We start from the raw sequence: 13,156 nt of genomic DNA, 5'->3' as shown, positions 1-13,156 counted from the left end.
ACAAGACATGTAGGGGTCCCAGAACCATCCCAGTCCACTTTGAATCAGAATGTTCCAAGACAACATCTGGTCAACTTCCTGTTTCCTGTTTCTAAATTATGTTTTTCTCTCACACTTGCCTCATATCTTCTGATTGGTTGATCTTGTTTGCGCCCCCTACAAGTTTAAAAAGGTACAATCTTTTTAATTTGTCAAAATTGGGTTACCTATAATTGTAATGTGTCCTGGCTCCTCCTACCTGAGTGTCACGGTGTCCCTAGCAAGACCACTTACTGCTCACGAAGGGCTGGCTGTCGCCTTGCATGTTTGACTCCGCCTTCGGTGTGTGAATGCCTGTATGAGCTGTTGTAAGTCACTTTTGATAAAAGCGTCTATTAAGCGCCCAAAATGTATGTAAATACATTTTTTATTACTTCAATTTCCAGATATAGACAAACATTTAAGGTTTGTCTATATATTGGCATCCAAAAAGGTATCTGTGTGTTATTTGTACTTATTACTTGTATACAACTGCACTTACGTCATATGCCTGCGATGGCATTAAACTGACAAGTATTTTTTCCAATCACGATGCCCTATTGTCAACTGTAACTCATAGCAGCATCATCTAGCTTTGGTTTTTCACAGATTAATATATCAAGGTGAGGCTCTACCCTGCCAAACCGTGACAAATCCTACAGGTAGGTATCAAATAATAATATACCGTTGTGGCTGCAGCCAATGTTTATTGTCAACCATTGTGCTGCCAATGGAGCAGCACATCTTAATAAATTGACAGGCCTGTTTTGCATTTAAGTATATATCTCCCAATATGGTTTGCAAATGATGTAGACCTATATATGCATGTTCATCCTCAGAGCATCTCAAACCAGCTCTTTCATGTCTCGCAAACTCATTTCAAGTCTGATGATGATGAGGGATGGCTGAAATTGCTGCATGTTAAAAAAAAAAAATTTGCAGCAGCAAATCTGATGCATAATTGTGGGTCAAAATGTGGGTTTAACTGGGGAACATAGAAGAAAATCATTTTCAAATAAATAATTACGAACCCATGCACATAAAAGTACATGTGGGACCGTGTGATTCCTTGTCTTGACTTGTTGTCCCGGTTATTGTACTAAATGCCCCATTGTGTACTGTGTGTCAAGACTTCCCACAAATATCTGATTGCATGAACAGACAACAGGCGGCATCTCTGTTGTTCCTCTACCTTGTAACCAGTGTGAATAAGAATATTTTTTTTTAAATCCCTTAAAATTGGTCTAACAAACCTTCTTTCAACAAACACAATGGGGTAGATTGTGATTACTACAACCAATATTTTATTTCTAAACCAACGCAAGGCAGTTCAGTAGTCCAATCTCTATTCCTTCCTCTGCCTTGTAACCACTGTGAATAATAATGTTATTTACTTTATCCCCTTGGGCTCCGATCAAATAGCCCAAAGGATAACCACTTTCTCCCTCATAACCACTTTCCCTTGACCTCCCTGGAAAACGTCATGAGGTCAAGGGAAGATGTGGTTGAGAATTCATAAGGACTTGGAAGGAAAAGACCAATGCGGTATCAAAATAATCCCACTGTATGCTAGGATTAGGTTCTCATGCGTCCGTGGAGGTTGTCATATTGATCCCTGAACCGCTCAATACTGTGTCACTTTAAATGCTCCTGCCACAAGAAATTGTTGGATGTCATTATCTCCCATTACTTTCGTGAAGGATGGTCTGGTGTACCCTGTGCTAAAGGTGATAAGAAAGGATGCATTGAAGCATGATTTCTAAGCATTTAGATCATTCAAACAACTCGTATCATGGCTGCCACTTATTCTGGGTAATTTCACTCCTGTTGGGGGCCTATAAGCAAAAAATACCGTCTCCCCCGAGCCCTGGTCTGGGTGCGCACTTGTGGTGCAGTCAATTATCAGGGCCAATCGGTTAATCCAGCCATCACCTGATCACCCCTCACACTCGACTGAGAGCTCTGGCATGTCAGTGTTCAATGCATGCTCTGCATGCTTCACACTTTTCAACTCCGCCTTCAACTGGGTATTGATCAACTCATTTTGTCCTGGTGCATGAGAAGCCCAGTAAAGGCACAGAGTTGGCGTGTGGCCGGGTAAACGGCTACATGCGTCCGGAAGGTTGCTAGTTCAATCCCCCGCTGCTCCTAGTTGAGTGTCAAGGTGTCCCTGAGCAAGAGACCTAACCCTAACTGCCCTCGACACCACTGTCATGTGTGAATGGGTGTATGTCGCTTAGGACAAAAGCATCTGCTTAAGTCCCTTAATAAAAATATATAAATGAATACAGTATGGCTTTCTTTATCCATTCAAAAGAGCTTTGTGTAACAATGGAGGAAACAACATTGTTTTTCCTGTTTTTTTTCCTGTTCTACATATTTCTCCCCCTGGTCACAGTCGACTGCTGCGTGACACGATGATGCACTACATATTTCGTGTCGTATCTGTTGAGTAGTGGTTTTTGTTCGACTGTACATGAGCACACCAAATCCCCCTCGGGATTGCATGGTTTTCTATTCAATTCGTATTCATATAAGGGATTAAAACCCAAAGATACAGACCAGAACGACAACACAAACAAAGCCTGGCTGTTGCAATAAAAAAGACAGAGGAACGCGATACACATCAGGAAGCGTCATTGATGTGATTTCATGCAGACTCAGACATGGGACATGTCACCCTCAAAAGACAAACCAGCAGCCCTGAGATAGTTAGATATGATTGTGTTTCCTGTGAATTTGTTCTTTTCTTCTGGTCTATATATTCAGACCATTTTCCCCTTGTGTATTGGTTGCTTTTATAAGTATATTACTGATAGAGGATTGCAGATTAATATATACAAAGAATCTCAAACCCCTTTGTCGGTGCATGAGGGCATGAAACCCAAATGGCCGTGTTGGTAAATAATTTAGACCCCCAAAAAACAGTTGAGTCTCATGCCCATTTATAGTCAGCAAAATAATTCACCTAGGCTACATTCGTGATCCGTTTGCTACCAAAAATACGTGAAAATCACATTTTGGGCTTAACACCAAAAAAGAAGATGTGAAAACAAAATGGGTCCAAAGTCAAGGGCACGTGATGGTGGGGTCATTCTACTCACCACTTGAATCTTCTTTCACTCCATTGAACCCCCCCCCCCCCCCCCCCCCCTCGTATAATGTCATATCCTCAGTGAACAGGCTAAATTTCCATCACTTGTCAATTTACAATCCACCAGCCTACATTCAGCATTCAGCTGTCAGGGGGGAAGCCCTTAGCTGGGTGACACGTTTGTTTGGCTACATGGATGGTAGACGGGGTGGGTTTTACCTCAGCACTCAGATTAGGAGTCTCTGGACTGTGAAGGGAGAAAGGTGTCCGAAACAGAAACATTTTGACGTCAATGACTGATTATCATACACAAATAGAAGTCGCAAAAAAGAAAAACAACCACAACGCTTTGAGAACGCTTCAGACATCGGTTCATCAGCTTGCTGAATGTCAGACAACAGGACACAATTAATGAGTTCCGGTTCCACCTATCGGCCATCATACAGTGGATGCTCAAAACAACTATTTGGCACAATAACACGGTGGAACCGACACATGCGTCTCCCCAATTATATGGGCTTCCTGCTGCCTGACACGTTCCGCACACATCACTGAGTTTTACATCAGAAGGCTGTGTGACTGTGGGGACTGAGGCTGCAGCAGAGGCACGGCCAGTTAGTGCCGGAGTGGATCATTGGTGCAGTGACTTTAAGAAGAGCCTGTGTCTCCTCATGCGCCTCATGGGCTCTACTCCATGTCTCATTTGGCCAGGGGTCACAACAGTCATCAGGAAGCTGTTGTTGTTGTTTGTTTTGTTACGTTGCCGTTTCAGGATAGGGGATGCGGGAATGCTGATTATGTAGGCTTAAAGCAGACCTCTTTTTAGGACAGGAGGATTGTTAAGGGGGGGGGGGGGGGGGGGGGGTTACGGATAAATGCCCTGTTTGTTTTGCAAATTCTGCTTGGCGTATCGCTCCCTTTCTCCTGCGTATCCGGACAGAGGGGTCAAAATGTAGACCATGTCTAAAGCAGATGAATGGAACTAACGATTCTTATCTTGGTCCAAGATCCCTTGTGTAGAAAGCTTCTATTCATTGTTTGTAACAGGATCTTGAACCCAACAAAAGAGCTGATATGATGAAAACTACAAATGTTTTGCAAAGCACAGGGTTGGAGTTCTATAGAGAGTAGCACGGATTGACTGATGTCCGCCAGAAAATGCCATGAGAATGCAGGTCGGGTCCGACCGGAGGGCCGGGTTTGTAAAGATATGGTCATAAAGAGACAGTTCAGAAATATGCAGAAAGTCAACATGTTATTTTGGAAGCTTTCTTTTTTTAAGCAAGCAATATTTTTGTTTGTTTTACTCAAAGCGGTCTTTAATAAAATCTCAGAATATTAGCAAAATGAATTCTTCTTTCAGGGAACAATTAAATAACTAAATATATTATATTTTGTTTGATCAATGTTAATTTAGGGTAAATGTTATCTCGTGGGTAAATAAAAACCAATGACTTATGGTTGATTAGGCAATCCTTTTTTAGATGTCCTGATTATGGTTTTCTATTCATTATGTATGGCTTGACAATTTGATTACTATTCTTTAAGTCCAAACCAAAGAACACAACCAATACAATGCATTGAAACTATTTTTGTCTGGAACAACAAACAATCCTTCTGTAGATTATTTACATAAAAGCCTATGCGTCAATTTTACCAAGGACAGTTTAAGGAAACCTTCATGAAAACACCATTGTCACATTATCTAAATGTTTAAACATTATTGTATATATGCCTTGTATCATGCTTGTCATCAATGCTGTCATCATGTATTTGTGTAACCCTAGTCCCTTTCCTTTCCATACTTGTTTGACAGTCTGCATAGTTGGAATGCTTCACTGCAAGATGTAAGCAGACACGATTCACGTTAACAAAGCGCTACCTCTTCATTGGTATTTTGAAATTGTGGCAACCTTGTGCAGGGTGCAAAATGACGACTTAAGCATACAGAACTTTCCTATTGATTTTTGCTATTTTTACTGGAGTCTTTTCATAAGAAATGGGTTGGAAAACCTGCTGTGCGTGGGATAGGACCAGTTTAAGGCTAACTAGAGCGGAAAGGGCCAAGACATTTCAACCGGCAGAAGCACAGCCAGCACAGCAGGATGAACATGTCATACGTTTATACTCACAAAATGGCCTGAATGGATCTATGTCATATCAGTAATTAAATAAAAATAGCAGAGGATATTTGGCCTACATTATTAAGTAATGGCATTGCCACTATTGTTCTAATGCTAAAACTAATTGGAGACACTTTTTTTTTGTTGTTGAAAAATTACTACTTACAATAACGATAAAGAAAATACTAGATGGATGCATAAAAAGTAGTTTTTTCTGATAAATTAAATATTTTTTGAATAATAATGGTATATCGATTGTGAAGTCAATTACTCTCCCAAACAGAAGGTGGCGACCGAGAATTCACATCATGCTTTTACTGGCCCTTTTCGTGTCCATGTGACCAGGGCCGTTGGTCACGTGAGAAAATGCGGAAGTAAAGCCACTACGCACCGTTAGCCTTTATTTGATGCTGTGATTATACTCTATATTTATACTATTAATCCTGGAAAACATCCAACGACTCCTGTAAAATAATGGACGCTTCTACTAGAACATCGCTCAACGCTGCGACAGCACCAGCGCCAGAGTTCAGGGGGTAAGGGATCTATAGTCCATAGATAATAACCTTAGTATTTCGATGCATAACATTTACATCAATAACATCTTAATAACTTGCATGACACAAACCCCATAATGCATAGATGTGTGGTTGTTCCGTCTTTCTGCCTTTACTTTGTTATTGTTATGAATTCATGCAACTATAACTACAATGTGTTTATTATCCATAGCGTTGTTGTTGATGTGCCTCTGAACCTGTGCTCTGCAGGAATGAGAGCTCTCTGGTGTCTGCCCTGAAGACTCTCCTGTTCTTCACCTTCCTCATGGTCACCCTACCCATAGGATTATACTTTGCTTCAAAGGCGTACGTTTTTGAGGGTAAGAGGAGTTTGTTTGTCCTCCCATATTATTAAAACATAAATTGTGTATTGAGCTGTTTTTTACGCTGCAGCAAAAAAAAAAACAGGTACATATTTGTTTCACTTTGATGTTACTATTTTTTACCCTTATTGCTTCCTCTGTCCAGGTACTATGAAGATGTCCAGTTCTGACAGCTACTTCTACGCTGCCATCGTTGCGGTGCTTGCAGTCCACGTGGTTTTGGCTCTGTTTGTTTATGTGGCCTGGAATGAAGGCAGCCCCCCCAAAGGAAAAGGCAAACACGACTAAAGGTCTCTCCAGCTGCAATATTCCCAAGGGATGGCCGAGGGCCATAGATACAAGGCCCTCGCTAGGCTACAGTCATCAGCCCCAGCCATTGCACTGTTTATCAGCCCCGATGGTGTGGAATATCTGGTTGACTCTTGGAGTTTAACGTGCACTGTCATTTTTCCAAGAAGGGTGGGAAAGGTTATTGTGGTGTGTGTCTTTCCCAGAAATGGCTATCCCAGTCCATCAATGTTTGCCATTGTGTTTATTCAAAATGCAATGGTGATTCTCGTTGAAAAGATCTCGTTTTTATACTTGTTTTTGGTGGTTGCAATGTACAACCTTTAGCTTAATGCTAGAGTACTGTTGAAGTAGATTCCCTTGGAACTGGTCTACCTGTCGTTCAGCTTTAGTTTGTCGTCTTCCATGTTTTGTCATTAAATTATCCTAATTATTTCTTTTTCTTTTTGGCTGAGGTTTTCAAGTGGTTTCTGGAGTGTAACGTGGTTGTTGAATGTTGAAATGTTTGAGATATGATTAAAACATTAAAATTATGTTTTGTAAATGTCCTGTTTGTTATTTATTGACTGGTATATGTATGCACAGTTGATGTGAATTGGATCTATTTTGCATAAAATAAAGACGCAAAGCCATCTAATGTTAAACTATTGTTCTTTCAATAATCACTTTTTTCTCTTCATTTTGTTCATTACCACAAACGCTGTCAATTTACATAGACTATAAGACTATCCATTCAAGTCAGCTTGTGCTTAATTCATAAATACACACAAAATGCTTATGGCTGTAGAGAGTGATTGTTGTCACACGATGGCAGCAAACAGTAGAGCTGTTCCCAGCATGAAGGCATTCCACGGAAGGTGGGAGGCGATGTGACACATGCCAGAGGATAGGATCATGACTCACAAACGTATCCTGAGATTCCCTTTTATTTTATTTTGTTAATTTTTTTCCCCCATATCGAGGAGGGGGATGACTCAAGCATAGAGGTATGCAGTTGCCACACTTTCTTAAGACAAAGCAAGTGAACTAGTGAGAACAGAGATCAAATTGATTATGATGTAAACATGAATAGCTCTTGATTTTGAGTAATTTTTCCTAATCAAGCCTTCATATCAACACAAGACAGCTTAAAGAGCCAATTCTCTTCAGGTTATTTGTTATTTATAAATCCTTCACCTTGGGAGTGTGATGTGATGCCACCACGTATTAAACAAGTTTAATTGTTTGAAATGTCCAACAAAATGTTGAAATGGCGGATCAAAAGTTTCACAACCAACATATTGTATCACATTGCAATTTAAGGTATAAGGAAACTCATTTCGATTTTATTAAGAAGTTACATAAATATTTTAAATAATATAGGAAGTAGGGGGCCATTGGAAGTTTAGATGTAAGCATGTTAAGAAGCTTAAAATATATTAGATGACCCCAACATATCCTATTACAATGTTGTAAAACTTGAAGTACCATTGCTTGTTATTTTTGTCTCGCTGTCTATATTTCATATAGTATTTCATTGCAGTGCATGATTTTGACAGTGGAGTCGAACAGACTTGATTGCATTTGCAGTATTTGCTTTTTCTCTTGTCAGGAACACCCATTCAACATAGCCTACCTTCTTAAATTCGCCCAATGTAAATATTGAATCACTAGCAAACCCTTTTTATTGGTACTATAATTGAATGAATGTATTAGGAATGGACATTTTAATTGAAAGGCTACTATACTAGGCTATAGGCTACTTTAACTACTGTGGAGTGTGAATACATTATATAGTATTATATTTTTTGCATTAACCTCGCACTCTTTTAAACTCCCCAGCCAGGTTTCTAGAAGGTATTATTTGAGGTCTGACAACTTTGTAACTGAGACGTGTTTTTTTAGACACATGTAAGAGTTTAAGACTTTATTTCCATACTAATGTGAAACAAAAGTCCATGATAATATTATTAATTTGAAAATGGATACTGTGATCTTTCCGTGACACCATGAAGAAGCTACAGGAAATTGTCCACATACCAGTCTAAACAGAGAGACAGCTTCCGAGACATGACACCCCATCTCTGTCATTTCAAGACGTTCATACCATGTGTGCCCATCTCTTCCTGGCCAGAACAGGAACAAGATATGTGTGCTATGTAAGACCGCACAAAATAACTCATAGAATCTTTTATTCAGTGCAGTTTGTATACAATTGGAAAATGTTGTCATTTCATATTATGTTTTGTCCATTTGACCAAGTATTCTAATTTTATATTTCATTCAAAGGAGTTTTTTAGCTTATTTTACTAAACTAAATAGATACTGGCATCAATACCTAAAGAACAAATTACATTGATTCATCACAAATGTACACATATTCCAGTTTGGGTGACATTTATTTGTACTACAAAAACCGAACAACAGTTTTTCTGAAAACCAAAAGCAGATAAAACATAAATTAAACATAATATTTAAAATGGTCTAACAAATGGTTTTTCTTATGTGACTTGGACCAAGTCTTCATCGGTTCATAGTATTTCCAATAATAAGGCATTGTAGAACTCAGTTCACTGTCAAGTCTTACCAAGCACAATAAGCCTCAAATGATTTAGGAAAGTTACTTTAACTTGAGCTCTCTGAATACTTCAAACGAGGTCAAGAGCCTCATATAGATTAACAGTGTTTCTGGAAATAGAGAGGACTATGCATAAGTAAACCTTTAACAAACATCTTGAAATTATATAACATTATAATATAACATATTTCTTATATGTTATTATGACATCACATTTATTGTTAAAATGGTAAAAGATAAATTACATAAATACAATGACAGCAACATCTAACTGATGTATATTCGAATGTTGTTTCTGTAAGATAAGAGATGATGGTGGTTTTTCTAAATGGAGTAGGATGAGAACACAAATCATATCAAATATTTATTGGCACAATGCAGAATTATTCATCCGTCCTTAATCGACTTTCCTGCTTTCTAATCATCAGTTCATACCTAACGTGTGATATTTTGAGCAGCCAATGAAACAAGAAGAATGTGCTTCCGTAGCACATGAATGCCAATACATACTGTAAGTCATATTAAGGAACAAAAATATATCATAATAAACGTTTCCGTTTTCACATGTGGTCGCTTCACCACTGCATTTACTGTGCGTGTGCCTTTCAAACCTTGACAGTCTTCAAGTGAAAGGTAAAAGGGTCACACCCCCCTTCCTTCGCCCAAGAAATGTAAGACCCCTTGGAGAAAAACACGATCTCCCTTCCTCAGACCTTCAGATCGTCTATTCTAGTCTTGTTGTTGCTGTGCTTGCCATGACGACCACCGCCGCTGGACCTCGCCAGGCCCGGTGACCCCGGCGCCGACCCCGCGCCCGTACTCTTACCTCTCGGGTCGCATTCCTCGGGCCTGCTGCTGCCGCTCCTCTCCACCGCCAGGTTGTCCTTGTTCTGTTTGTAGGCGGCCTTGCTGTGGTACGGCTGGAAGGGGGAGTCTGTCTCCTCCGACAGGGGGGAGATGTTGTAGCCGGGCACCGGCGGGTACGCCGGCGACACCTGGTGGTGCCCGTGGAAGTAGTCGTCGTAGGTGGGCGCGAAGGGCGCCACCGCGTCGCTGAGCTCCTTGGACTTAGCCTCCGCGGCGGCTGCGGCGGCCAGCAGCCGCCCCCTCCGGTAGCTGATGCCCTGGCGACACTTGGTGAAGCCCAGGTGGTAGATCTCCACCAGGTTCAGGAGCAGCGACACGCTGGCCACGCCCAGCATGAAGATGATGAAGATGGTTTTCTCGGTGGGCCGGGAGATGTAGCAGTTGACCGTGTTGGGGCAGGGGTGTTTGTCGCACGTGTACATGGGCCTCAGCTCGAAGCCGTACAGGAGGTACTGCGCCACGATGAAGGCCACCTCGAACAGGGTCTTGAAGATGATGTTGAACACGTAGGTGCGCAGCAGCTCCCCCTGCAGGCGCACGCGACCCCGGTCGTCCCGCACCAGCTTTTTGGGCTTGGCCACCTCCATCAGGCCCTGCTTCTCCCCGGGCTGCTCCTTCAGCTTGTCCCTCTGCTGGTGCTTCTCCTCCATGCGCACCAGGTGGAGGATGTGTCCCAGGTAGATGAGCGTGGGCGTGGACACGAAGATGATCTGCAGGACCCAGAAGCGCACGTGGGATATGGGGAAGGTGACGTCGTAGCACACGTTCTCGCAGCCGGGCTGCTTGGTGTCGCAGGTGAAGCCCGACTGCTCGTCGCCCCACACCTTCTCAGTGGCCGCGCTGAGGATGAGGATGCGGAAGATGAAGAGGACGGTGAGCCACACTTTGCCCACCACGGTGGAGTGCTCCTGGGCGTTCTCCAGGAGCTTGCCGAGCAGGTTCCAGTCCCCCATGGCGAGATGAGGTCAGATCTGCAGGTCAAAGGGGAAACAACGACAGCCATCGTGAGAGAATATTTAACAAAAATCGAATTCTTTCCGACTCTTCTTTCAAAGAACAAACTGTGAAGATGTCATCACTTCCAGTGCAGAACAATGTTGTGGAAAGACGTGCCAAGTGAATTTTTTATTCTTCTAATTACTCATGTTTCCAAAGCTGCAATCGTAAATTTGTGTTTCTTGTTTGATCATGTTTGTAAAACTCAAGCTCGCCGTGCCAACTCTTGGATTTCCGATGGTTGTCAGGTAGACCCCTCTGCACAGTGCAGGGCTGGGTTCACTTGTGGAAGGTATATATTTGGGTAGTGTGGACAGGGAGATGGCAACTTCCAGTCACCGGCAGTAAAACAAGACCCTTCATGCCGGGAGCCACAAGTAACACGATCCACACAACATGAAATTAAAGCCCCGACAGATGGGGCAGAAATGGGAATTAGAATTTGTCAAGTGAGACTCTGAGAATGTATTATGCCTTTTAAACCCCATGCTTCGACGGGATGCACTGCACAATGTCAGCTGGGAAAATTCAAGTTGAGCTCTTGGCAGTATGCTTTGATTCTGCTTTCTGTACACAATTGCCAGATGGCAGTCATAACATAGTGTTTACTAATGCATGCTTATGTGCTCTTTGTGTATGCACAAAACTTTAGTCACAGCGCATTTCTGAACTTGTCTTTTGGCTATAGGGTTCTTTTTTTACATCAAACAAAGAAAAGAATGTCTGTAAGCCCACCATACAGATTCATGTGTTTAATTTCAAAACGTATACAATAGTCCTGATGTGGTAGAAGACCTGATACAATGAACAATTGAGCAGCCCGTTAAAAGGGCCTTCCCACACAAGGTAGTTTGAAGTTGCACACTGGAGACCTTGGCCACAACAAGCCAGTCTCTCTGCTCCGGCACATTGTGATAGTGAACCGTTTGTATATTCCACAGTGGATTGCACATGTAAATCTATAATTATTTCGTTGATACTGTTAGCATGCAACCCACCTTGTCAGTGTTTACATCCCTTGGTGGTGGTGGTGGTGGTGGTGGAGCACAAGGGATGCTCCCCTCCCCGTCTCTTCGCTTGCCAGGGCCCGTCCAAGGCCGACTGTTGGCCCCCTTCCCCGCCGGCAATGTCCTTGAATGGACAGGAAAAAGTAAAAGGAACTCCGATCTCCCTGTCCGCAGACGGTCCGTGCCACAGGCGGAACAACTGACTGACCCCCCGTCGTCAGGCCTCGTTGGTGGTGGTGGTCGGGGGGGGGGGGGGATTAGCAGGGGATCCAGGGGTCTCAGTTCCACTCGCCAACAGCAAAGGCTCTCTTGTTGGACACACTCACAGGCAGGTCCAGGCCACCCTCCCTCCCTGGGTTAAATTTGGCTCTGGACACACTCTCTACCGTAAACTATTAGCGATGGTCTTCTCTCTTGTTATGCTGAGCGACAGGGCAGCTGGCCAATGAGTACATGTTCTAAGTCTGTCTGGCCACAAGTGCTACCGTGGTCTTAATTTAGCACCGAAAGTCTCTCCTATCACAGGGGGCATGACTTGTGAGATGAGCAGCCATTTGCGTCCGCAAGCTACAAATCACAGGGATAGAATGCAGAGAAAGTCCAATGGTGGGCAGTTAACTGTCCCAGAAGAGGTTTCAGCCTATCAAATACCGTGTATGATGCAAGGTGACATACATTACAAAGTTAATGTGGTTTAAATGTCTTGTCAATGCTTTCAGACATTGTATTGAATTTACATACATACAGCTTCAACCCATCTATTGTTTCAACATTGCTGGGCCCCTTGCACATGACACATACATGCACACGAATTCACACACACCCAAACCTACAGTGGTAGACAAAATTGAGAAAATAGCATTTTCATGTTTATGCCACAGTATAATTAAATACACAGCTATTTGCTTAATAAATAAGGGGTACAAATGTGTTACTGGCTTTCTACCACGAGGCTATTATAGGATGTAAAAAAAAAGGAAAAGGAAAAAAGAGAGAAAAACAATAATATAGCAGGATCACTGAAAAGTGAAAAGGAAATACACAATATTGAAGCCCAAGTAATACTTATATGTTGCATTAACGTTGAACTAGTAACAAACTATAATGTCAGATACTGTAGCCACATTATCTGACATCGTAATTTCAAGAATTTCAAGGTTATTAAATTACATTTTAATAATAACATTGATGCAACAAAAATACCATCTCAAAAGCCATAAGCAGGCTTGAGATTCAAAAACAACCCCAAAGAAAAATAACTGAAATTGCCAGCCATCTTGGCTAGGACTTTTCAAACAGGCCAATCAAAGAACAGAGAAGAACACA

General features: G+C 42.0%; 2 protein-coding genes across 3 annotated transcripts; one reads left to right on the top strand and one right to left on the bottom strand.

Moving 5' to 3' along the window:
* The first annotated feature begins 5,581 nt into the window (after nucleotides 1-5,581).
* vma21 (vacuolar ATPase assembly factor VMA21) lies at nucleotides 5,582-7,047 on the top strand. Its single transcript, XM_060062823.1, has 3 exons — nucleotides 5,582-5,771; nucleotides 6,003-6,112; nucleotides 6,261-7,047. The coding sequence occupies exons 1-3, from the start codon at nucleotides 5,710-5,712 to the stop codon at nucleotides 6,401-6,403; spliced, it is 315 nt and encodes a 104-aa protein (XP_059918806.1). The 5' UTR covers nucleotides 5,582-5,709; the 3' UTR covers nucleotides 6,404-7,047.
* A 1,715-nt stretch (nucleotides 7,048-8,762) lies between these two features.
* gja2 (gap junction protein, alpha 2) lies at nucleotides 8,763-11,966 on the bottom strand. Of its 2 annotated transcripts, none has more exons than XM_060062819.1 (2): nucleotides 11,822-11,966; nucleotides 8,763-10,798 (listed from the first exon to the last, which is right to left on the bottom strand). In XM_060062819.1, exon 2 carries the CDS (start codon nucleotides 10,778-10,780, stop codon nucleotides 9,668-9,670), a length of 1,113 nt encoding a protein of 370 aa, XP_059918802.1. In that variant the 5' UTR covers nucleotides 10,781-10,798; nucleotides 11,822-11,966; the 3' UTR covers nucleotides 8,763-9,667. The 2 variants fall into 2 exon arrangements, with proteins under 2 accessions (XP_059918802.1, XP_059918803.1); XM_060062820.1 differs by lacking the exon at nucleotides 11,822-11,966 and adding an exon at nucleotides 10,969-11,812.
* Between the last annotated feature and the right edge of the window lie 1,190 nt (nucleotides 11,967-13,156).

This window comes from Gadus macrocephalus, chromosome 10 (genome assembly GCF_031168955.1).
Source record: "Gadus macrocephalus chromosome 10, ASM3116895v1".
NCBI lineage: Eukaryota > Metazoa > Chordata > Actinopteri > Gadiformes > Gadidae > Gadus > Gadus macrocephalus.
The sequence above is the reverse complement of the archived record's forward strand: the minus strand, read 5'-3'. Positions and strand labels throughout refer to the sequence as shown.

Coding starts and splice junctions, on each gene's coding strand:
- vma21 (XM_060062823.1), top strand. CDS start 5,710: ATGGACGCTTCTACTAGAACATCGCTCAACGCTGCGACAGCACCAGCG. Junction 5,772..6,002: donor CCAGCGCCAGAGTTCAGGGG/GTAAGGGATCTA, acceptor TGTGCTCTGCAG/GAATGAGAGCTCTCTGGTGT. Junction 6,113..6,260: donor AAAGGCGTACGTTTTTGAGG/GTAAGAGGAGTT, acceptor TCCTCTGTCCAG/GTACTATGAAGATGTCCAGT.
- gja2 (XM_060062819.1), bottom strand. CDS start 10,780: ATGGGGGACTGGAACCTGCTCGGCAAGCTCCTGGAGAACGCCCAGGAG.